The sequence below is a fragment of the Lipotes vexillifer genome, unplaced genomic scaffold (assembly GCF_000442215.2).
Source record: "Lipotes vexillifer unplaced genomic scaffold, Lipotes_vexillifer_v1.1 scaffold788, whole genome shotgun sequence".
Taxonomy (NCBI): domain Eukaryota; kingdom Metazoa; phylum Chordata; class Mammalia; order Artiodactyla; family Lipotidae; genus Lipotes; species Lipotes vexillifer.
Window position 1 is genome coordinate 1,336,628 of NW_006791862.1, and position 26,709 is coordinate 1,363,336.

At 39.9% G+C, this 26,709-nt stretch overlaps 1 protein-coding gene across 1 annotated transcript in view; it reads right to left on the bottom strand.

The window, feature by feature from the left end:
- Positions 1-240: 240 nt before the first annotated feature.
- The window catches only part of USP32 (ubiquitin specific peptidase 32), a 200,329-nt gene continuing 173,860 nt past the window's right edge, over positions 241-26,709 (bottom strand). The window contains exons 23-34 of the mRNA XM_007464900.1: positions 25,918-26,092; positions 25,229-25,380; positions 23,660-23,771; positions 22,180-22,391; positions 16,778-16,962; positions 12,703-12,789; positions 11,117-11,237; positions 6,392-6,583; positions 4,114-4,402; positions 1,730-2,154; positions 1,179-1,271; positions 241-564 (exon numbers count right to left, since the gene is read on the bottom strand). Coding sequence (XP_007464962.1) covers positions 391-564; positions 1,179-1,271; positions 1,730-2,154; positions 4,114-4,402; positions 6,392-6,583; positions 11,117-11,237; positions 12,703-12,789; positions 16,778-16,962; positions 22,180-22,391; positions 23,660-23,771; positions 25,229-25,380; positions 25,918-26,092 — 2,217 coding nt within the window. The 3' untranslated portion in view covers positions 241-390. The remainder of the gene's footprint in view (positions 565-1,178; positions 1,272-1,729; positions 2,155-4,113; positions 4,403-6,391; positions 6,584-11,116; positions 11,238-12,702; positions 12,790-16,777; positions 16,963-22,179; positions 22,392-23,659; positions 23,772-25,228; positions 25,381-25,917; positions 26,093-26,709) is intronic.

The following is a 26,709-nucleotide window of genomic DNA, read 5'->3' on the forward strand; positions in this document are numbered from 1 at the left end:
GTTTTACTTTGACTCCAAGGAAATTCTTAGTATTTTGTTATGATTATTGGTAAACTATACTTGCTACATGTTTGTTCATATCTGGACAAGCACAACTTAGTTCTTATTTGGTCCCAGGTGGCTGGTGCCAAACCCTTTTGTTTACAGGCTAATGGTGGGCTCTGCCTGAAAGTTCTCTATCAGGGAGCTCGAGTGAGACACTTCCAAACAAAATTATTACTACTGTTATGTTAACTGCTATTTTAATTAGGATTTTTATTTTGTGCTTCAGGGTCACAGGATAAAATAACTACACATTTAGCTTGCCTTTCAGTGACGCTTTTGCCCAATGTCAGCTACAGGGAGTCATCTCCCTCATCACCAGCCTGTCTAGCAGCCAGAGTGGTAGCTTTACTGTAACACACAGTACTTTTTGTAATCAGACTCAAAGTCTTCGTCCATGCTGCTTGTGTCTGCCATCTTTTTGCCGTCAATCTTTGGCAGAAATTGTGCATAGTCTATCCCCTGCTGCTCATAGAAAAGAATGTAGGCAGAGTCGGTGTCAATTTCATCAGGGTGAAGTTCCTGAAGGAGCAAGAAAGGCTTTAACTAAAAAGCCATCACTATGCTGGCTCTTAATCCTCACCAGGGAAGGGAGGACCAACTCTCTTTAATTACTAAACCTGATTGCTTCCAATCAGCTTAATATTTTGGCTGTCTCATACCTGCCCCTAAAAAATAAGACCCATCATTTTCAATGTTTGATTTTTTGGGGAAAATATTCATACCATAGACAAGTCAAAAGAATGACAAAAAATAAAACAAAACCACCCATCAAATTCTACTAGCTCAAAAGATAAGAAATTTTTCTTATAACTAATACCTTCTTCCTCTTCATTGTTTTCATTCTCTGCTCTGCATAACCCCCCACCCCAACCAGGGATCAAACCCGGGCCCTTGCAGTGAAGGCCTCGAGTCCCAACCACTGGAGTGCCAGGGAATTCCCTGCATATCACTTTAATTCCTTTATACTGAAGGCATCTATATACTGATTCTCCCTTAGAGGAATTTTTTTTTCTTTTTTCCTGATTCTAATAGCAATAACTATTTCCTATTCAGGAGAAAGTCCATTATTTCAACAAATGTCCTCCAGTTCTGTTGACATTTGTTTCTTTTATTCAAAGATTGGGGATATTTACCTTACAGCTGCTGTCATTGTAACAGTACCACCTGCTGTTTGGGTTTTTGGCATAAGTGACGTAATGGCCCCCGCCCAGAATTCCTGAATGGCACTATAAGAGAGAAGAAAGTGGAGGTATATTAGTAGTTGACAGGGCACAGTACTAGGATCCAAACAGGAAAACACTTTTGGGAAAAAAAAAGTGTTTTCCTTCTTCCAAAAACAAATCAAAGAGGAAAACTGAAAATTTTAAAACTCTGTATCTTTCCATTTTATTTTTGTAATTATTTTTGGAAAGCAAAAATTCCTGAGAAACACACAATTGTGAATGACTTGAACCTGTGATTCCGGTTATAATGATTACACGACTGTTCCCTTTATTACACTGTGAGCATCTTGGATTCTACCCAAAAGGCTAAGATATCTACTGCTAACTTTGTCTATCACCAAGCTCAATGCCCAGCAAATAAGCAGGCCCTGAAAAAATGATGAATGAATGAATGAATGAAGATGAGCAAACAAACCACTGAAAGTGCAGATCATTCTGAATACATACAACAAACCACTTACCGAAATTGCATATAGATTATAAATAGGCTTAACATGAATATCTTCTCTTTGGTCATCGGTGCTGTCTTCTTCACTGTGGTTTTCAAACGGACCATTGCTGTAGCCGTTGCCACATGCCTCATGCTCATAAAGGAAGCCATTGGCCAAAGCTACTTCATGGTCCTGTGGGGTGACCAGCTCAGGCTGGCTGCCCCCCAGCATGTGCCCTCGGCTCAAGGCATCAGCCAGCTCACAGACTTGCCCAGCCCCGTTCTCTTTGCTGGCATCCAAGTTCTCCTTGCTACTTGACAGTTTATTTTTGCTGCCGATCTGGGGTAGCCGGAGCCTCCCTTTGCTCCTCCCTATAGTCCGAGGGCTGCTGTTAGGGCTGCTGTTTTTGCTGGAGGGACAGCTGGTTCCACTTTTTCTTGATGAAGAAGGTGAACCTGTGAAAGGGAAGAAAAGATAAAACCAAATGCCACAAGGTAAACCAGCCACCAAATGCTAACTATGAAGTCAACTTCACAAGCGTACACATAAAGGTAAAGACAGGGGCGTCCTGCCTGGCCACTCTTTATTCCTATTATGTGGACAGTAAGTTACATTCTTGTCTTCCTCAACACCAACCCCCTCAAGGCAGCAATGTCCTGAAAATGTGAAGTACAACTAAATACAGACTTAGAAAACAGCAGAAAGATGATTTAGGACAGATTCAGTTCAAAACAATATTAGACTAAGGAGTCTTACAAATACATATTCTTCTTCTCTGTAAAATTAGATTAAAAAATACGATCACCAATTATTAAGCACTTACTATTGCTAGGCATGATTATGGGAACTCTATTATCTCTACCTCTCACAACAATCCTGTAAAGTAGCGGGCCATGAACAGCTCCCCAACCCCTTATATACCCTTAAAAATTGTTGAGGACCTCTAGAACTTTTGTTTATGTAAGTTCTATCTATCAATATTTACCATGCTAGAAATTAAAACTGAGGAATTTGAAAAACACAATATACAAGCATATATTTTTCTTTCTTTTTTTAATTAATTAATTAATTTTTGGCTGCATTGGGTCTTTGTTGCTGCACGCAGGCTTTCTCTAGTTGCGGTAAACGGGAGCTACTCTTCTTTGCGGTGTGCTGGCTTCTTATTGAGGTGGCTTCTCTTGTTACAGATCACAGGCTCTAGGCACGCGGGCTTCAGTAGTTGTGGCATGTGGGCTCGGTAATTGTGGCTCTCGGGCTCTAGAGTGCAGGTTCAGTAGTTGTGGTGCACGGGCTTAGTTGCTCCTTGGCACGTGGGATCTTCCCGGACCAGGGCTCAAACCCGTGTCCCCTGCACTGGCAGATGGATTCCTAACCACTGCACCACCAGGGAAATCCCACACAAGCCTAAATTTCACTGACAATATCACACGTGTTGTTGGCTCTGACTCTGCTTGTGAGAGAATGAGAGTGGAAAGGCAAATACTTAGTAATTTTTCCTTTTTCTTTTCTTTTTTTTTTTTTTTTTGCAATATGCGGGCCTCTCACCGTTGTGGCCTCTCCCGCTGCGGAGCAGAGGCTGCGGACAGGCAGGCTCAGAGGCCATGGCTCATGGGCCCAGCCGCTCCGCAGCATGTGGGACCCTCCCGGACCGGGGCACGAACCCATGTCCCCTGCATCGGCAGGCGGACTCTCAACCACTGCGCCACCAGGGAAGCCCCTTCCTTTTTCTTTTATTTTTGCCTTGCTGCGTGGCTTGTGGGATCTTAGTTTCCTGACCAGGGATTGAACCTTGGGCCACAGCAGAGAAAGTGCTGAGTCCTAACAACTGGACCGCCAGGGAACCCCCAAATACTTAGTGTTTTTATGAAAACAGTTCTGATCCTCCAGAAGGGGTCTCAGGGACTCTCTAGGGGTTCCCAGACTACATTTTGAGAACTCCTGCTGTAAGGGAACAAGGATGACAACTATCATTCATGATCACCAAATGTCAGGCTCTATGTAAAGTTCTTTACTCTTTTTCTTTTTTTAAATGTTTTGTTTGTTTTTGGGGTTTTTTTGGCTATGCAGTACGGCATGTGGGATCTTAGTTCCCTGACCAAGGGACTGAACCCGTGCCCCCTGCACTGGAAGCGCTAAGTCTTAACAACTGGACCCAGGGAAGTCCTAAAGTGCTTTACTCTTGATGTATCAATTTCTCATTCTGTGAACTTAGTATTATCTTCATTTTATGAATGAGAAAATAGATTTAACGAGGCTGTACTTCTTGCTAAAAGTCACATTTCAGACAGGTTCCTTGTACAACCAAGCTGTTGCTCCAGAGTGGAAAACAGGGAAACACGCAGCCTAGAGGGATCCCTGGAGAGCCCCTTGCAGAGTGATGTCTGGGCTCCGTGAAGTCCCCCAGGCCTCCTCACCTTTAGGGCTACTGATGACGTTCGCGCTGAGTGAGGATGGGCTCTTGCTCAGGAGCATGTTGTCTTCCCCAGCTGAGTTCTGAGCATCCACTTTCTTCCCCTCTCCTGCCAGAACCCTGGGCTCAGAGAGGTCATCCCCCTGGGGTGTGAGTGGTTTACGCTGACAGACAGCTGGGTCTCTCGGCACCAAAAAAGCACTAGGGTCAAAGCTCTCACGAGGAAATTTAACAATTTTCTGTGATTTTATCCATCGCCCATTTACAAATTGAAATCGTTTAAGATGAATAATCTGGAGAAGAATAGAAAACACTTGCATTAAAGAGTTCTGAAGATACAAAATACACATTAAAAATCCCCAAGTCTAATACACGTAAATGTTCCAAAAATATAACCTAACTTTTTTTCCCCTGGAAGAATATATTTTATTATGTAACACAGTTAACCGTCAGGCCACTGCCCTTTAGCAGTGACTAACATGGTAATCCTCCTAATTTCCTTCAACATCCTAGGAGCCTATACTTGCATGTTCTCTGGGCTTGTGACACATGCCGACCTTTACCTCTCTCCAATATCATAGAAGATCCATTCATAAACACACTCATGAGGATAGAATACTATATACTGAATGTTTTGAAGAAAAATGGAGGCGTTTTTTACAGATGAAACTTACCCAGTCTCCAATAGGAGGCCTCTTCCTTCTTACCACATCCTTTGGTTGCTACCACGGAGTTTCACTGTCCTGAAGAGCATAAGAATCTCCCTTCTCTTTTTTGGCTTCTCTTTTTCTTTTCAAGAGCAATGAATTCCTCTAGCCTTACGCAGTGTTATTATGCTCTCTGCTGTGGGCACAGATATTTGGGTGGCTCCCTCTACCCTAAATGCTTTACAATTTACTGTTTATATAAAGAGAACCCCTTTCTAAGGGGCATGCTGGTGTGTGGATTTAAGAGAAGCCCACCAAGCTCTCAACATAACATTCACTCCTCATTATTCTTTGTTTTTTTTTTTTTTTTTTTTTTTTCTTATTTAAATTTACTATCATTTACCAGTTTACCTGCTAATCATTACTGCATCCATTCATTACTTTCTTTCAGGTGCAATTTTCTTTTTTGCGGTACGCGGGCCTCTCACTGTTGTGGCCTCTCCCGTTGCGGAGCACAGGCTCTGGACGCGCAGGCTCAGCGGCCATGGCTCACGGGCCCAGCCGCTCCGCGGCATGTGGGATCTTCCCGGACCGGGGCACGAACCCGTGTCCCCTGCATCGGCAGGCGGACTCTCAACCACTGCACCACCAAGGAAGCCCCTCATTATTCTTTAAAGACCTCAAAAACATAGTTTTACAAATGCCAACGCTTCATGATATGTTTTATGTGATGGTTACATGAGTATATATAACTGTCAAACTCATCAAACTAGACATTTAAAATCTATGAATTTAATTCCATGTTAACTATACCTCAACTAAAAAAAAAAAACTTCCCCCTTCCCACCTACCTGTTCCCAAGCCTGTCCCTGTGCTCTGCTTCCCATCCCTGGAGCTAGCTAATCAGCATTAGTAATTTCTTGTGCATCCTTCCCTGGGAAGTTGTTCTGGTCTACATTCACAGTCTCACAGAGTAGTAGGAAGAAGATATGAATAAAAAAATACACACAAGGTCTGGTTAAAATACGCCAGTGCCTTATATTTGATATGATTTCCTCCCTTAAGGAAAAAACTTTCTTAAATGAATAGGAAGAACTGACACCTCAAACTTTCTTGACAAGCAACAGGTGAGTCTCCTAATCCATGAATGGAGAAGGCAGAAGTACATCAAACCAGAAAGAATATGTAAGCCCCAGTGCACTTGCGCCTTCACATTTAATTCAGCAGCGTGTTGTGGCCATGTGATGAAGCACAGCGGGATTGGAGGTTCAGCCTCTGTTCTCTTCTGCAGTCCATAAAGCACAAGCCTAAAGCTTCCTCTCTCCCTAGAGCCAGGAGTGCTTCCACCTTCTCCTGAAGTTCAAATTCACCAGGTTGTACCACTCATGGCACTTCTCATATACTGCACTTAATGCAGTTACTGGTCTCTATGACTTCTCTCCCCTTCTAGGCTGTATGCTCTTTAGGATACAAAACTAGCATATATCTGTAGTACAATTCATCTCTGTGTGCAACAGCAAATGTGTTTTAAACACTGCTGCAGGAAGGGTCTTATTCTCAAAAACTCTTATTTGTTCCCCACTTCTTTCCTTCAAGCTAGATTCTTGCTCTCTCAGAGGTGGGACTGTAACATACCAGAATAGGGGGGAGCCTCCAGAGATCTAGCTTCTTGGTTGCCAAGCAGTGGGTCTTACACTTGGAGCAGTAGTACATCTCATTTTCCCCTAGCTCCTCCTCACTGGTGAAAGCACGCAGGCAGCTGTCCAGGTTGATGGGCTCAGCTTGTGCTCGCCGACTCTGCTCCACACTCTCGTGCTCATCTACAACCTGCAGGGGGAGGGGACAGGAGGAACAGGAGAAGGGGTGGGTGGGAAGCAGGGGGTTTAAAATGGTCACCTGCTATGTATCATCCTCTAGGTGACTCAACCTCATTTACTTTACATGAGGAAAAAAATACAACCCAAACTAGAGTCTAAGCAAATAGGGCATTTGTACATTTATTCACAAATATAACATCAATAACATCCTTGATCAAATTTCTATTTACATGAACATAGCTTTTTGGGGGAAAATTTCTGCATGCTTCCAAATGACAAAAACAAAAACAAACAAGGAATTGCCTGTTTATTTTACAATTTGAAATCCTAAAACAGCTTACATGTGGACTGGCTCTCAAGCCAGGGTGTTGAGATTAGGCCATTTATTTATTTATTTATTTATTTATTTGCGGTACGCGGGCCTCTCACTGCTGTGGCCTCTCCCGTTGTGGAGCACAGGCTCCGGAGGCGCAGGTCCAGCGGCCATGGCCCACGGGCCCAGCAGCTCCGCGGAATGTGGGATCCTTCCGGACCGGGGCATGAACCCGTGTCCCCTGCATCGGCAGGCGGACTCTCAACCACTGCGCCACCAGGGAAGTCCAGGCCATTTATTTTTTAACAGGGACACAGAATATTATTAGTATGCTGCAGGCTTTACAGAGGCTAGGAGAAATAATATCACTGAAACACAGATGCCAGATCTGGATTAAATAAGAAAGGATACAGAAAAGCTCACCTTAAGAGGACAACCCCCAGGGCATTAAAACTCACAGGCTACAACTCATCTGCATATTGATGACACGGAACACAGAGTTATCAAAATACCATGTGTATTATTATCTGTCTCCTGCCTCTTGGTGCCTTTCTATCTGAGATGGCAATAAAAGGAACAGCAAGCTCAAAAAAGCCTGATTTTGCTGAGAAGACCCCTATTACCTGCCCAAACCTCTGTGGTTCCTATTAACCAGCATGCTAGGCTTTGAAGCAAGGAGGAGGTAAATATGAGGAAGCAGAGAACAAAGGGGGGTAGATGTGCAAGGATGTATGTTGGAGGTGGCGTGGGAATCAGGAGGAAGGAGACAAGGAGGGGCCTAGAATGCAACAGAAAGGAAGGATTTTTCCCTCTCCAATTCTTGGCTGCCACTTAATAAGCAATCAAGAACCAGGCAGGTGAGGCATACATAGTATGACTATGAATGAGGGTGAGACTCCACAGGGATTACATCGCAGGGTGGGGCCGGGACAACAAGTACAACAATGAATGCTTCTCTTTTTGACACTTATTTGACACTCACTCCACTTATTACTCCTCCCTTCCTGAGGTGAATTGGTTCTCTTTGCCTGAGGCAATTTCCCTCAAGTTTTCCTTCCTGAGCTCACCGTTTAGAACAGGTTTTCAGGTGTGACTTTTTCCCTACGTGAGAAGATGGCTGAGTCACAGGCTGTCAAATGTTTTTATAAACTATCAAGGTTGGGGTTGATTATGCAATGAAGAGTTTTAGCATTGCATCACCATCCATTTCTAAAGAGCTTATTTAAAAAGGGGAACTTAGAGGAAATCTCTTCTTTTTAGGAAGGAAAATCTGGCTTGACCTTGACTTCTTTTCTGATACTAACTCTCATCATTTTTAGGGCTGGTCATCCAAGGGAAAAACTGACATGCTTCAAAAGGAAACATGCTGTATCATGGTGGTTAGAATCAGAGTAGAAAAAGAGGTGTATTAAATATAGTACTGTCTCTTTTCTCACAGCCAGTTAAACATTATCTGTATTCTTATCTCTACCAGGGATGCTTTATGGTCAACCACAAATTATAGTAAGTAAGTAAAGAATGTTGATTTTTATTGACTATATTTTCTATAGAACACACAGGCTATAGAGCTGGATGGAGACAGGGAGGAAGGAGGTGGATGAAAAACATATCTGTGGACAAAAATAATTTTTATTTATTAATAAAATTTCCCTAAATGACAAAGATTCCCTTTACCTCTTGGGATCCATTCCCAGATCCTCTACGATTATTCAAATGGTCTAAATTATTATTGGCACCCTCTTCCTTTTTTTTTTTAATCTAAGTTGCTTGAAAGCTCATCCTTAGCCCAAAACATAAAGGAATGAAATAATAAGCTTTCATACATTATAAGACTATCAGAAAAAGAGGGAGATCTGAGAAGTTATTTAGTTTAATTTTTTATTAAGGAATATGAGGTCCAAATGGGAAAAGTAAAAAGAATAAGCACAATTGCCTATATTTTTCCCTCCTTACCAAATAAAACATTCATGTAGAAATTCTGGATAGCAGTGAAAAATGTAAAAAGGCAGGAAACCTTTTATACTCTTAATATAAAGGCAAACTGTCAAAATATTGGCAGATTTTCTTCTGCCCTTTTTTTTAATATGAAGAGATTTTTCAGTGTATGCAATTTTATATCTTTTGTTTCAATTTTATAGCTTGCTTTATAAAAAACTTTACAAGACATCATAAGCATCTCTCTATGTATGTCGGGAAAAACTCCTGGTAGTCAGCATTTTCAATGGCTGCATAATATTTTATCCAATTTCTATACCACATGCCTCTAATGTGGGACAAATACAAGTTGCTTCTAATTTTTTACTATTCTAACAAATGCTATGATGAAATTTGTCAGCAAATCACAGAGTATTTCCCTAGGATAAATTCTTCAAAGGGGAATTACTGGAATAAAAACCATAAAACATACAGGCAACAATCTCAATTTTGAATCTCCTTTGTCTACGTGACTCTCCAAGCACATGCAGAAACCACATGTAGGAAGAAATTAGTCATGTGGCCCCATTCCCCAGCAAGGAAGGATATCTCAGTAGCAGCTTGGTTTCCATGGTATCCTAAGAGCATCACTGAAAATGGAAGTGGGATGAGATTTAACAGGTCACGTAGGTCCCTCTTCCTATAAAGCAGGATGTCTTCCAGAGTTTTTCAGATTGCACACTGGGTTTGTTAAAAAGGGAAGGAGATTTACAGCCAAATAATTTTTCATCTTTGACAGGAGTATCTTGTCACAATAATGTCCTGTTGGATTTTGTGCTGATGAAGATTTAAGAATCTTTCTTTCAATTGCTAAAATTTTCCCTCTTCAAAGTAACCATGGTTGAGGTTATTGAATTACCTTGCTACAGTGAGCATAATCTGCCAAAACATCTACTTCTCTTCAGCTTCCTTTAGCCCAATGATCTTTCATTTGGCCAAGTATCCACAAATAGTACTCATCCTTGGCTAGTGAGATCCTTAGGGTGTGTGGGGGCATATTTAGGGATCCAAGTAGGGAATTTGGTCTGGGAATGGGAGTTCCCCCACTCCTCAATAGCACAAAAAGACAGAAAAGTCCATAGAGAACAGACTTGTGGTTGCCAAGGGGTTGGGGAGGGTTGGATTGGGAGTTTGGGATTAGCAGACGAGAACTATTATACGTGCATTATATATGCGAATGGATAAACAACAAGATCCTATTATACAGCACAGGGAACTATAATCAGTAACCTGTAATAAACCATAATGGAAAAGAATATAAAAAAGAATATATATGTATGTATAACAGAATCACTTTGCTGTACACCAGAAACACAACATTGTAAGTCAACTATACTTAAAAAAAAAAAAAAAAAAAAAGGAAAAAAAAGTTAAATAAAATAAAGTTATTACAATAAAAAATTTAACAAAAATTGTAAGTCAACCATAATTAAAAAAAAAAAAAAAAAAAAAGGACAGAAAAGTTAATTCTCGTTACTAACTTATCTAAAGGGAATGCCTTAAGAAACAGTGAAGGAAATTTCCATCAAGAATCATATAAATGCAAAAGCCACTACTACTCTTCCTGTGACTAAAACAACTCCTTTGATTCTGTTGCTTTTACATCTCCACCAGATTCTTCATATCTCTATGCACAAGCTATCTAGTCAATCTACCCTTCAAACAATATTTGGCAAACATTTTTAGATATGGAGGTAGTATTCTTTTGGAAGTTACGTTTTCAAAGTTTAAAAACTGCTCCAGCCAGAGTGGCAGTAGAGGAAGGCTAAGTGTGAAGAACAGGCATGGAGATGTACTCTTAGGTGTCTTGAAACATTCAGTTCTTTCTCTAATTTTCTGATCACTGTGCCCATTAAAGGTAGCAGCTGTAGCCCTGGAATGCACTTGAGCTAAGTAATAGTGGTTACCAAATGCTGCAGCTTCAATAATAATTAAAAAACAGGCAGAGAGACTGGCACGCTTGATATGTCATGGCCAGAGAATATAACTTCTTAATTACGCCCAAAGTTTTGTTTCAAGATTTACTTATTATTAATATTTTTGAAATTCAGTGCTCCAATACAATTAACTCTACAAGTGGGAAAACTGAAACAGCCACATAATCATGTTAATATATTTAAGTGCCACAGAGAATGCCAACGAATGTTTTTCTAGCTGCTTTTAAACTGTCTGAAAATAGAAATGGCATGATACAGTTAAGCTGGGAAAAATTTTACATAGGAAAACCACCATCTTATGATGGTTTTGAGTACTTACCCTTTCCTGTGATGTTTGATAGCGGAGGTGAAGGGCCGTGGGGTCCCAATCCACAGCAATATAGGCATTTCCAATGAAAGCTCTGTCTTCCCCACAATCAATTTTACAGCCCCTGCAAAATCTAAAGGGGGAAAAAAGATCTACTGAGGAAAGAGTAATTATGAAGGAATCCAAATTTTCTGTATCAGAAATATTCTCCCCGGGAATTCCCTGGAGGTCCAGTGGTTAGGATTTGTCGCTTTCACTGCCACAGCCTGGGTTGAATCCCTGGTAGGGGAACTAAGATCCTGCAAGCTGTGGGGCGTGGCCAAACAACCCCCAAACCCCCAAAAAACCCCCAAACTCTCCCTTTCTACTTCTTTTCTTTTTTAAAAAAATAAATTTGTTTGTTTGTTTATTTATTTATGGCTGCGTTGGGTCTTTGTTGCTACCTGCGGGCTTTCTCTAATTGCATTGCGGGGGGGGCGCTACTCTTCACTGCAATGCGTGGGCTTCTTACTGCAGTGGCGTCTCTTGTTGTGGAGCATGGGTTCTAGGCGCACAGGCTTCAGTAGTTGTGGCACATGGGCTCAGTAGTTGTGGCTCACGGGCTCTACAGCGCGGACTCAGTAGTTGTGGCGCACAGGCTTACCTGTGCGGCATGTGGGATCTTCTTGGACCAGGGCTCGAACCCATGTCCCCTGCATTGGCAGGCAGACTCCTAACCACTACACCACCAGGGAAGTCCCCCTTTCTACTTCTCTACTTTCCTTCTTGGGCATCCCAATTTGTCATGGGCTTCTAACTTCAGACTGATAAATGCATAAATATGTACTAGTAATTATTATTATTTCAGGGAATCCTGCTTATCACTTCTCAAATCTTTGGTTTTTCAAGGTACTTGATAACCATTTGTAAATCCACATGAATATGCGGACTTTATGGCAAATAAATGATATGGGAATTGGCTATCTGAGACCATACACCCTCAAGAAATTCTAAATTTAGTTATTAAATGCTTGGAGGTAGGACAATTTATCTGGCATAACCATGCCTATTTCCTTGTTTGTAAAATGGCACATTAAATAAATATATATAAAAATTTATGGAGTGGGGAGGGAACCATGACAAAGGCCATGGTTCCAAGGCCTGTACAGACTCAGTTTGCTAAAGCTATTACAGTTCTCTGAAGGCTGACTTCAGAACTCAGGCATTTTCCAAGCTGGGACAGTAATGGCCAATCAATCTCCATAACTCTTCTAAAAACCAAAAATAGACTTCCAGCAAGGTCTAGTAAATAGACTACGTCTTACTGGGCTCAGAATTGCTAAACTGATTTATATCTAAGGAGCAGAAGGTATAGAATGATAAAAGTTAGTCATAAACTATGAATTTGATGAGGATTGTAGAGTTTACAAAACCAGCTAAATCTCAAGAGCAAAACTTAGCTATAGACCTCACAGGGAAGAGACAAATGAAGAATTCCTAAGTTTATTTCAGGCTTTTCATTATTCATTATTACTTCTAAAAAGTGGAAACCTTATGAAAAGTGTATAATATCTGAAGCTACAATTCTAAAATTTTTCTTTTGCAGAAGGTCACTTTACCTATACCATGGGCACCAAGCACAGGAGTTCCCATCTTTCTGCACAACTCGTAGAGTGAATGGATACTGATAACCCATACTGTCATCACTGAAACAGAACATAAACCAAGGAGTATAAGAAACATTTCTTAGTTGAGGTCTCTTTCATCTTCTCTTGAACTAACCCTAGAAAGGGGCATCTGTCAGAGCAGTATGTTCACATTGACAGCTCAACGCTGGTTATCCTAACCCATTAACCGCAGCCCTGTACAACCACACTCAGGGCTCCCTGCTTATAGAGGGGGAGACACAGCAGACTGCCAGATGTCTCTGAGAGAGTCCATGTGGTCCATGTAAATTTCATAAAAATAAGCTAATCATGAAATCAAATGCTAATTATCCTTCAGCCCTAATTCTATCAAGAGATTTAACTCACATTAAACCAGACCTCTTCCATGACAAGAACACTGACACACCACAGAAAGCTGAAAGGTCATAATGGTATTAGAGGAGTTGACTATATATTTAGAAGCTTTAATCAGAATCCCTGACGTGGTACATGACAGATACCCCCTTTCCTTGCCTTAACTATCTAAAGCTATAAGCTACGTAACATTTTTAGGGTAATGTCTTAACTGCAAGATAGCTTTGTGAGTTCTCCAACTTTAAAAAAATTTATTCATCCTTGCCCCAATAAGAAGCAATGCAATGACTATAACATAAGAGCAATATACTTTATGGATCATTTGGCAATTTGTAGTGGCTATTGCATGGCTGCTCAAGGTAATAAAATCATGATAAGGATTCAGTGTAAGGGCAACAGTGAGTATCATGCCTGTCACAGCAGTTCCCAGCTTTCTGCATAACTTGTTGATTGAATGACTATTGATAGCCCATGCTGCCCAGTATCATGTCAATGAAAACCAGGTCAATGGTAAGTGAGGAATCCAAAGAAAGATAAAGGGACAAAACAACCAGGTAGCACTCTGGCAGAGAACTGTGCAGCACCTCTCTTCTAAAAAGTTTCTTTACTTTTTTGCTCTAACGGAAACCTGGCTTTCCTGAGGACTCCGCTTCCAGTTCACCTCTTAAGTGCTAGCTTTCTTCTCATACACCCCAGAACCTGAAGGTGATATGGGTCTCCTCCTTACTCCTCTTTACCACTTCTGGTAAAATTCTGGTTTCTATGTAGCATCTGCTACTGAATTATACCACCTGCTTGCTATTCCTCCTTGGTAGGGACATTTTTTCTTTATTCACTAAAGATTTTAGAACGCAGTTCACTGTTTTTCTCTCTGTCACTTCCATCATACCCTTGGTGACTTCAGTGTAACTTATCTAACAACTCCTCGGCCTTCTCTCTTCCAACAATAATCTCCATTCTATATTGATCTACCCTCTCCAATGGTCATATTCTAGATCTTGTCAATTGATAGTGGCTATTACATGGCTGCTGAAGGTAATGAAGCCATGATAAGGACTTTACCATCTCCAAAAATCTCAATTCCAAACATCCTACTTTGAAACAAACATCTCCTATCTTCTTGGATCACTTATTCAAGTATCACTACTCTAACAATTCTTTGACCCAACATAAACCTCCAATCACTGCCCTCAGATCCTCACTTTCCTCCTTATCCACTGACCCTCAAACTAATCATCTTCTGCATGGATCCTCAATTCCAGGAATTTGTCCATTTAATCTAAATTTTCAAATTTATTGACATAAATACTCAGAAAAGTAGAGAACTGTACAATGAACAGCACCCAACTACAATTAATCATCAACTCTTGGCCACTCTTATTTCATCTATACCCTTACCTAGCTCCACTAGATTCTTTTATTCCATTTTTTAAAAATGTGGTACAATATACATAAAATTTACCATTTAATCATTTTAAGTGTACAACTCAGAGGCATTAGGTACATTCACGATGTTGTGCAATTATCACTACCACCCAGCTCCAGAACCTTTTTATCTTCTCAAACAGAAACTCTACCCATTAAGCAATAATAAATTCCCCTCCCCCCAGACCTTGTTAACCTCTAATCTACCTTCTGTCTATAAACTTGCCCATTCGAGATACACCTCATAAAAGTGGAATCATACAAATATTTGTCCTTTTGTGTCTAGCTTATTTCACTGAGTGTAATGTCTTCAAGGCTCATCCATGTTGTAGTATGTATCAGAACTACATTCCTTTTTATGGCTGAATAATACTCCACTGTATGTATATACCACATTTTGTTATCCATTCATCTGTTGATGGACTTCTGGGTTGTTTCCACCTCTTGGCTACTATGACTCACTAGGTACTTTTGAAGAAAATCAGAGGCATTTTATCATTTTCATCCATAAATATTTCACTGTGTTATCTCTAAAAGATAAGCTCTTATTATTCTTTTAATGTCTGCAGGACCATCTTCTCTTTTTTTTTTTTTTTTGGCGGTATGTGGGCCTCTCACTGTTGTGGCCTCTCCCGCTGTGGAGCACAGGCTCTGGACGCCTAGGCTCAGCGGCCATGGCCCATGGGCCTAGCCGCTCCGCGGCATGCGGGACCCTCCCGGACCGGGGCATGAACCCGTGTCCCCTGCATCGGCAGGCGGACTCTCAACCACTGCGCCACCAGGGAAGCCCTAACCTCTGTGTCTTCATCTACACCACTCCACTAAAACAGCTTTTGCAAGGTCACCAAAGGCTGCCATTTTATCAATCCAGTGGTCAATTCCCAGTCCTTCTCTTAATCTGATCAGTCCTCCCTTAAACACTATTTTCACTTAACTTCTGGGACACTACTCACTCCTGATTTTCTTCTTACTTCACTGGCTGTTCCTTCTGAATCTCCTTTGTTGTCTCTCCCTCCATTACTCAGCCTCTAAATGCTGGAATGCATCAGGAATTAGATCTTAGGCATCTTCTCTCTTACTATCTAAATAATATCAACTGGTCTCAGGGCTTTAAATACCAACTATTTGCTGATGACACCTATATTTATACCTCCTGGAAAGACCTTAAGTCTATCTCCCACTTGAAAATATAACACAGATCTTGAATTTAGCTTGATTCCTATCATTGCTTGCCAAAACCTACTCCTTCTCCAGTCTTCCTCACTTCATTAAATGGTACCAGCATTCACAAACAATTGTTCAGGCTGAAAATCTAGCTTGGATTCCTCCTCCCCTCATACTCCATATCTGATTCATTAGCAAGCCCTGGGAAAAGTCCTCATCTAGAAGCCTTTTAATTCAATTAGATTTTCACTTCAAATTTAATCTTGCCCTATTGTCATTTTTACTAAACACAACATTCATCAATTAAATCACTTATCTATTATTTGTACTTTTCCTTTAAAATTTATTTACCTTAAGCCGTATCCTAATTATCAAAAGACCCTCATACCATAACAAATAACCTATCAGCAAAAATAATTTCTTTACCCAGCTAACACAGAAGCAGAACTCCCACTTGCACCATGATAACAAGAAAATGATCTTCAATTCAAATGAGATATAATAGGCAACACAATCCCAAAGATTAGAAGTAAATACATTTACTAATCCAATAGAACAGTGGTAAGAGGAATGGAAAAAAAAACAGAAGGTGCTTATTTTCTTTACCAAGACTTATTACTCCATGTTAAAATGACATGGTAGGGAGATAATTCAACTGAATCATTGTTATGGCATGAGACTTTTTCAGAGTTCATGTATAGATATGCACGTATAGATACTGCTCCCATTCGGAATTTCAGAGGGTTGAGATGATGCAAATTTCCTGGTGAATTCATACTCTCTACTTTTGTAGTAACAGAAGCCAAGGGTATTACCTGAAGCATATAAAATACTAGCTGAAAAGATTTAGGTAAGAGATCAGAGAATACAACGATTATTAGACACTGGAATGTCTAGGTGATGAAAGGAAGGTGTACAGTCTCTCCTACTCAAAAGACCAAACCAAATGGTTGAACTATATGGATGGTTCTTCAAGGAGTGATTAACCTGACATGGAATGGGTGCTATAAATCACACAGAATTCACATAAATTCTTCTTCTACATTTGGAAACCAAAGATCTAGGAAGATGCCCTGAAACTCACCAGTCTTGCGCATGATTACTAGCTTCCTGAGGTGGGAGTGGGCTGGCTAATCGAGATACTTGAATCCAAACTGCATCATACAGGTCTTTCTTCCGGGTATGCACAGTACACGGAACAATCAGAGGCATTCCGAAAAGGCTGGGGCGATTCTTCTGAGATGACAGGAAATACAGTTCTGTCCTCATCTGTATGTACAAACAAGAGAAGAAAGAGCGGAGAAGATAGGCCTCTGATTCCTCCCTTTCATTCTTCTAAGACTGCCAAAAACAGGCATCACTACCATTTTCAACTTAGTCGCTATCACACTTCTCTTTATTTATAGGACCATCTTTTATTAATATGAAGAGAATGGTTATTCAAAGTGGAATCACTGAAAGGTTGAGGTATTGCCAATTTCAGAGTTGCTCTCTATCAAACTTGGGTTTTCAGCATTTAATATTTTGAAACTGCGTAGTTTTTCTCTGATAAATATTTCTCACACACACTGAATCATATGTAAAAAAATTAAAAATCATATTCTTAATTACACGATAGAATAAAAGTAAGGTAAACTTTTAAAACGTTTGCTTTGAGTATGTTAAAGGAGATTTTTATCATTTCTTAACACGGAGATACTGCACAGAATTAGCTTGGAAATGATGGCTTAAAACAAAAGTTCAGTATAATAGAAAGGTTGCTGGGAGTTGCAGGATTACTCAAAAAAGCTGATGAGCGCTTGGACATTTAATTCTTTAAGTTTGGTCTTTATATAGTAGAGAAGCTAAGCCAACAACTTATAAACCCACTAGTTTCTAAGTGAAAAGACTCTTATTTCAGATCCTCAAGTATTTTGTTTAGCCGTTATTCACTTAAGGTTAGCTAAGTACATGATTTTAAGACCCCATTTCATGTGTTGGTAGTTATATTATTATAAGATCCAGAGAAATGTGGACAGAGTTCAGAACTATTTTTTAAAAATCAAAAAACTTAGATGAGTTTTTCTCTTCTAAAACTTCTACTTTTCTTCCACTCCAACTCCTGGTAGATGACTTATTTTACTAAATAAATGAGGTCATTTAAGCAACTATTTCTTTACTCTTCTCAGTGTATTTCTCTTCTTTTTTTTTTTTTAAATTAATTAATTTATTTTTGGCTGCGTTGGGTCTCCGTTGCCGTGCGTGGGCTTTCTCTAGTTGCAGCGAGCGGGGGCTACTCTTCATTGCGGTGTGCAGGCTTCTCATTGTGGTGGCTTCTCTTGTTGCAGAGCATGGGCTCTAGGTGCCTGGGCTTCAATAGCTGTGGCACGTGGGCTCAGTAGTTGTGGTGTATGGGCTTAACTGCTCTGCTGCATGTGGGGTCTTCCTGGACCAGGGCTCGAACCCGCATCCCCTGCCTTGTCAGGCGGATTCTTAACCACTGTGTCACCAGGGAAGTCCCTGTATTTCTCTTCTAAACCCACACAATTTTCATCCTTTTGAAGGTAACTTCTCCCAGGGCCCTGTGGCCCATACCTGCTCAGTTCCTAATGGGATAATGCTCCCAGCTTTACTGCATCAGGAATTTTCCTTTTGCCCTCCCCTAACAACTTTTTCTCTAATCTGAAAAAACTCACTTGACCTAACTGTGCTAAGTTCTTGCCCTATTTCTTTACTTGGTTACACAGCCCAGCTTCTCAGTTTTTGTTCTTTTTGATGTCTCTGGCCTATGTAACCACGTCTTTCTTTCTTAATTTTTTTTTGAACCTGACTTCCCTTTAGTTGTTGTGTCAACACAACACTATTTCTCCCTTTAGTCTCTGAATATTCTTGCCTATGTTACCTTGCCTTATTCCCCTTCTTTTTCTAACTTGTAGAAGGGAGTAGAAGAAAAATACTTTCAAAGTAAGTCAACCATGAGATCAAAGGGTCTGAAAGAAGAAGGTGGCAATGAAAATGACGAAAAATGGTAAATTCAAGTAGTATTTTGAAAGAAGAAATTAAAAGGAATAATGATATACTGAATATAGGGTTTTAGAAGAAAAGGGGGAAAAAAATCTAAGAACACTTCTAGCCTTTAGCCTTTAGCATGGAAGAACAGTGTTGCCTTTCACATGAATAATGGGAAAAGGGAGTTGACTTGGGACAGATGGTAAAATCAATTTTAGGCATTCCCCAAAGAAGCTGCTAGATCACGAAGGAAACTGGAAACAGGGAACTGGTTAAAAGGTGAAAATTTCGAGCTGACAATATGGCTTTATGGTCCAATAATTACAGAAACCTATATATAATGCTTTAGCACTTACAAGCACTTTATGTAACATATACATGATAGCTGAAGAGAGCTGTTTTCTAAGAAAGATTAAAAATACATGTGTTCTTAATATGTAATCTGATAATGCTCCGTTAAAAAAGACATGGGGAAATAAATGAATCACCCCAATTATTTTAGCTGATGGGACCTGTTGGAGCTGTGCTTAAACAAAATTCCAAGACACAAATATATCCCTTAATTCTCTAGGATGTCCACTCATACAATCCTGTTTAGAATATGTTCCACAGAACATCGTTCACATGGTCAGAAAATCACTTTAACTCGGGAGTTACTGATTCAAAGGAGGGAAAATATACATTTCAAAGAATTATCACAAAGCAAATAGTTGTGTAATCACCAGTCAGGTCAAGAAACAATTCAGCCAGCACTCCAAAGCCTTCCTCTTGCTTCCTCCCAATCACAAATTTTTCCTTCCTCCTAGCGGTAACAGTTTTTCTCAATTTTATGGTAATCAATTCTTTGCTTTTCTTTATCATTTTATACCCTACGCATAAACAGTAAATTTCATTTTCCCTGTCTTTAAAGTTTTTATTTATAAATAGAATCATATTATTGGTATTTCTTTTGTGTCTGGCTTCTTTCCCACATTATGTTTATGAGATTCATTTATGTTGGGTATAACTAAAAATTCATTCATTTTCATTGCTGTATAATATTCTATTATATGACCATGTCTCAACTTCCTTATCCTTTCTACTACTAATGGACATTTAGTGGTTTTATTTTGTGTTTTCATAAAAACACAAAATGGAATAGTGGAATTACTTATCTTTAGTTAGAAAACTATTTTTACAAGTAGCCGTATTAATGTACACTCTCATCAGCAGTGTATGAGATTTCCTGTTGCTCAATTATTCTTACCAACACTGTCAACCTGTTTAATAATGATACCTATTCTGGTGGATGTGCAGTGATATTGTAATGTGGGTTTTTAAAAAAAATTATTTATTTTTGGCTGCCTTGGGTCTTTGTTGCTGCACGTGATCTTCTCTAGTTGCGGAGAGTGCAGCCTACTCTTCATTGTGGTGCGCAGGCTTCTCATTGCAGTAGCTTCTCTTGTTGTGGAGCAAGGGCTCTAGGCCGTGGGCTTCAGTAGTTGTGGCACGTGGGCTCAGCAGTTGTGGCGCATGGGCTCTAGAGCGCAGGCTCAGTAGTTGTGGCGCATGGGCTTAGTTGCTCCACGGCATGTGGGATCTTCCTGGACCAGGGCTTGAACCTGTGTCCCCTGCATTGGCAGGCCGATTCTTAACCACTGTGCCACCAGGGAAGTCTTCGTAATGTGATTTTAATTTGCATTTCCCTAATTAGCAGTGTGGCTGATCACTTTTTCATATGATTATTGGCTACTTAGATATCCTTTCTGTGATGTGCCTATTTAAGTATTAGCCATTTTTTTAATTGAATTGTTTTTTCTTAGTGACTTATAGGAGTCCTTTATATTTTCTGGATTGAGCCTTTTTGTTGGTTATATGAGTTACAAACATCTTCTACTCCTAGGCTTGCCTTTTACTTTCTTAGTGATGTCTTTTGATGAAACCGAAGTTCAAAATTTTAATGATGTACAATTTATCTTTTCTTTTATGGTTAGTGCTTTCTGTGTCCTATTCAAGAATCTTTTTCTCTAAACCAAGGTCAGGAATATATTCACGTTTATTATCTTCTAGGGTCTGCTTTTCTGTTTTGCCTTCATATTTAATTCTGCAGTCCACCTGGAATTGATTTTTATGTGGTGAGAGGTAGGTGTGTCAAGTTTCATATGGCTATTCAATTATCCCAGCACCATTTACCAAGAAAACTGTCTTCCACTGCTCTGTAATGTTGTCTTTGTTATAAATCAAGTGTTCATACATATGTGAACCTGTTTCTCGGCTCTCTATTTTATTTCATTGGTCTATTTGCCTTTTCTCACACCAATATCACAATGTCTCAAGTATCATTGCTTTATAAAATCATGATATCTGGTAGCTCAATTCTTCATGTTTTGTTCTTCTTCAAGACTGTCTTGGTTATTTTAGTGCTTTGTGCTTCCATATATTAGAATCAGCTTATCAAGTTATACACACACAAGCATACACATACAGAGTATGCATTTTTATTGGGATTGTGCATTGAATCTGTAGATTTGTTTGTGGAGAACGGACATCTTTGAAATACTGAGTCTTCTAAACCATGAACACGGTCTGTTCCTTCAAACATCTGAGTCTTCTTTAATTTCTAGCCATAATATTTTATTGTTTTCTATACAGATACCTTGTATATGTTTTGTAAAGTTTATTTCCAGGTATTTAATTTTTTTCTTGGTGCTTAGTTTTTTGAATAAATGATAATTTTATGATAAATGATTTCTGTAGTGAATTTTGGTGGTCCCCAAAACGATATGTCCACATCCTAACTCCAAGAACTTATGAATGTGACCTTATATGGCAAAAGGGTTTTTGCATATGTAATTAAATTGAGATATCATCCTGGATTATGTGGATGGCCCCTAAATCCTATGACAATTGTTCTTATCAGTGAAAGGCAGAGGAAGAAGGAGAAGAAGGCCGAGACAGATGCAGAGATTGGGGTTACACAGCCACAGGCTAAGGAATGCCTGTACAAGTTGGAAGAGGCAAGAAGGATTCTCTCCTAAAACCTATGGAGGGGGCACAACCCTGTTGATGCCTTGACTTCAGACTTCTGGCCTTCAGAACTGTGAAAGCCACCAAGTTTGTGGTAATTTGTTACAGCAGTCCTAGGAAACAACTTGCCTTGCCCAAGAATCTTCTTGTTTCTCCATCCAAAACAAACAAACAAAACCTTCTCCAAAGGCATCTACACTTATATGGCGGAGAAGATGTACATGGCTACGTGAACATATAGGAGCCACAAACTTTTTAAAGACAGTAGTACTATATGCAGATGCACCAGCTCTCCTGTTGCTGCTTGATACATGAGTGAGGAATGTCATTTCATACGTAGGCTGTCATGTGTGATATTAAATCCTGGCTGCAATCACTTAGAACATAACACATTGAAAGTGCACACACTGAAGATGTTGCAAAGACAGAAAGTGGCTGTTTCATAAATAACACTGGCAAGACCAGCAGTAACTTGCCTAACATTAAACTAACCATTTTTCGGTGGACTGCAATGATGTAGCCTGTAAAGGAACTGTCAGGAAGAGATGGCATATGACCATTCACCATTCCATTTGTGAAGTTTTTCTCAGTTCCACATGGCACAACAGTGTTTGGCATTCCATTGGGGATGAATATGGATCGAGGCAGGTCCCCATTGGTGGTTAGGGTGAACATTCCATTTGTAGATGGGGAAGAGGAGAAATCTACAAATTCAAAGATAAGTATAGCATCACAAGTCTGTGGTACCTTTATCTTTGCTCTTTTCTCAAATATCGCTGGGACCCAGACCACTGACAGTGTCTTTTAACAGAGGACAGGGAGGAATCATAGGTCAAATGATAATTCTAGATTAACTGGAAGATTTTAACTTCAGATTTTACCTCGATAACTCACACTTCTAACTAAATGACAAAGCATGAGTAACTGATAGAAAGAGTAAGTAAAATTTTTCCAACAATCTTTATTAGTACCGTGTTGTGGCACGAAAACAGTTCTACTGCTTTTCTTTTTCCTCTCCTCTAAAAGTTCATTTCTCCATTCTTCTAGAAATGTTCTAAGATGGTAGTCCCAAGCCAGATGATGGGTTTTTAAAAAATTGTTTAATTTTTAAAAAAGACTATTTTTTAGGGCAGCTTTAGACTCAGTAAAATAAAGAGCAAGGTAGAGATTTCCCACCTGCTGCCTGCCCCCACCCAGCACAGCCTCCCCCAGTAGCAACCTGCCCCACCAGAGTGAAACATTTGTTACAACTGATGAAAGTCGTTGCTTTTTAAATTAAAATTAAATGAAAAGTGCATTTCCTCCCTTTGACTAGCCACATTTCAAGTGCTAAACAGTCCATGTGACTAGTAGATAACTCTATTGGATGGCAAAGATTACAGGAAGTTTTCCTCATTGCAGACAGTTCTATTGGACGGTGATGATAACCAAAAAGCAATGTTAAATCATCCACCAACCCAACCATCAGTACTATCTACTGAGTGCCAATGAGAGGAGCCTCATTCTCTCTGAAGCATGTTATAGTTGGGGAACGAATCTAACTGCCAACAGTATAAAGAGGAGACAAACCCCACTAATGGTCAAAAAGACTCATTGGATGACCATATTAAATCACAGGCAATATGAGATAAACAGATTCTTTTTTAGTCAAATTTATTATTTTGTTTTCTGATAGTACATTTCTCTCATACCATCTGTTACCATGTTAATATTAGATAAAAGAGTTAAAGGAGATCTGAATTCCAGTGGTAGATTTAGCTAATAACTACCTATCTAACTTAGGTTCTCTGAATTTTAGGTTCCTCACCTATAAAATGAGGATTTGAGATAAATGATCACCAAGGTTTCCTTCAGGCTCCAAAATTCTTTTGCTCTAATATTTTTAGCCTAAACAAAAGCCTAAAAAGGATGACAACCCTTAGACTGTTATTCAAAGCTAAAATCATGAGAAGGAGCTCTAGTTCTATCTTACCTGTCTGTACTGGACTAGAAGCTGAAATTGGAGATCCAGGGACGGGAATTTCAAATGCACACAAAAATCCACTCACTGAGAGTCGTACTTTCTGGTTGTCCTGAGGGAAATTCTATAGAAAAAGAGGCGAGATGAGAAGGGGGAGATGTTTCAGATAAAATGGAGAATCATCTCTCTGATATATCTGAAGCAAATGTCTTAGATCCTTTTATCAGTAAAACAAATAAGATGTCCAAATAATTTTTCTAAAATAACTATAAATGAAAGCTTGATAAACTAAGTGAAAACTAACCTTCCTGACAAAACCATTATCCCTTTTCATAGGAGGGCAGTATGATGTGTATAATTGACTTCTTAAGTTTTGTCCGTCATTTCAAGAATCTAAACCCAAACTCCCCAGAGAGATCTCACCTCCGCATTACATATGGAAAAAAATGTCAAAGAGGTGGGAGTTTGTTCAGAAACCCCGAAGATGAATATAAATAATACCAGTGGTAGGAGCTCAATTTAGGGTAGGCAATATATTTATTAAATTTCTTGTTTCTCCAGCTGGTATGCAAGAAGAAGTGATTTGTGTCACTTTGCCTTTACTCTTTAATTTCTTAGTGTGTTGAAAGGCTAGGTATATATATTCATAAATAAGTACTAAAAGAACACATTCGTACATATATAAAATACTTTAAGAATTCTAGCAATAGCGGTAATACAGAAGAGCTGTTAGGTGTAGCAGCAGCAGTCACTGGGGGTAAATCTAGACTGTAGTGACACAGCTAGATCACTCCATATACGTAGCTTTGGGCTTACATATTTCCCTTCTTTAAAAATACCACCATTGGGACTTCCCTGGTGGTCCAATGGTTAAGACTCTGTGCTTCCACTGCAGGGGACACGGGTTCGATCCCTTGTAGGGGAACTAAGATCCTGCATGCCATGCAATGTGGCCAAAAAAATAATAATAATAAAAATACCACCATCATTATTACTCTTTTATTCTGGTAGACAACTCTTTTTTTTTTTTTGCGGTACACGGGCCTCTCACTGTTGTGGCCTCTCCCGTTGCGGAGCACAGGCTCCGGCCGCGTAGGCTCAGTGGCCATGGCTCACGGGCCCCGCCGCTCCACGGCATGTGGGATCTTCCCGAAACGGGCCACGAACCCGCGTCTCCTGCATCGGCAGGCGGACTCTCAAGCAGGGCGCCACCAGGGAAGCCCTCAAAATTTTTTTTCAGTTTTTTTTTTTTTTTCTTGCGTTAGGCGGGCCTCTCACTGTTGTGGCCTCTCCCGTTGCGGAGCACAGGCTCCGGCCGCGTAGGCTCAGTGGCCATGGCTCACGGGCCCCGCCGCTCCACGGCATGTGGGATCTTCCCGAAACGGGCCACGAACCCGCGTCTCCTGCATCGGCAGGCGGACTCTCAAGCAGTGCGCCACCAGGGAAGCCCTCAAAATTTTTTTCCAGTTTTTGTTGTGTTTTATTATCTCCCTTGGTCATTTGACACAATAATTAATTGAGAAAACTGTGATCTTTGAAGGATGGAATCAAGAGTTTCCTAAAAAGAACAGTTAATATCACCTTTATGTTGGAACCATGTACTTCAGCAAGAAGGATTTGTTCTGATTTAAGTCCACAGAGAGCACTCAGCTGCTTTTTCAAACCTGTGTACTTTTCATCCATATTCAGTCTTAGTCCATACCGTACAGGGGTAGTACCATCCAACGTAATAACTAGTAAAGAGAAAAGATTTTTTTACCAGTAAAATTCAGGTTTCATTGAAAGCTTTACACTGTGTGTGTCTGTGTGTGTGTGAGAGAGAGACTTGGAAATAGCAAACATTTCAGTCTAGAATTTTAATTTTATATGTAAACACTACGACAGATGGTGCTTAAAGATAATCTTAAGTAAAATCATTATTTTTTGGATATTCATCTGATACAGAAGTGTGAGTGGCTTTGCAAGATTTTAAAGAGAGTTCCTGGCACATTTGAAACTGACAGAAGACTCAATGGGCACAAAAATGGACCCATATTCCAAGTCTTTCAAACCTCAAATCATGCCTGAAATTAGATTGTTAAATTGTAACATGCTCACAACACTGTAAACCAACTAACACCAATAAAATTAAAAAAAAAAATTATAACATGCTGACTACCAATCTTTATGAGAACACATTATACACAAATGACTATACTTACAAATTCAGGCTGCTTGAATAAGGTAAAAGACAATGGAATTAAATAATTTTTCATAACTTTGCGACCCACCTGTTATTTCTAAGTGCATATAACTGTCCATCGGTAGTGGCAAAGACAAAAAATTGAAAGGGTCAAATCGGACACTTATATGCCCACATGTCTTGCATTTGACTTGGGACCTTAGCTGCCCATGGAACAAATCCACAACTATTGATCTATTTCTCCTCAGATGGTTGTCCCAGGCCTAGCAAGAAAAATGATTAGAGAAATTTTTTATCTCCCCAAATTCAAAGAAAATGGTTAAATATATGAGATCTAAATGTCAAGAATATAATCCTTAAAAAATAAAAGCTTTATGCCTACAAATTTACAAGTCAGATATGTAATTTAAAATATATTGTCTACTGAGATAGTAGAGAAATACATAAAATACTTCAAGAATTCTGGCAACAGTGGTAACACAGAAGAGCTGCCAAGTGTAGCAGCAGCACTCACTGGGGTAAATCTAGACTGTAGTGACATAGCCAGATCACTCCGTATAGGCAGCTTTGGGCTTACGTATTTCCCTTCTTTAAAAATACCACCATCGGGGCTTCCCTGGTGGCGCAGTGGTTGAGAGCCCGCCTGCCAATGCAGGGGACACGGGTTCGTGCCCCGGTCCGGGAAGATCCCACCTGCTGCGGCGCAGCTGGGCCCATGAGCCGGGGCCGCTGAGCCTGTGCGTCCGGAGCCTGTGCTCCGCCACGGGAGCGGCCACAACAGGGAGAGGCCCGCATACTACCAAAAAAAAAAAAAAAAAAAAAAAAAAAAAAAAAAAAAAAAAAAAAAAAAAAAAAAAAAAAAAAAAAAAAAAAAAAAAAA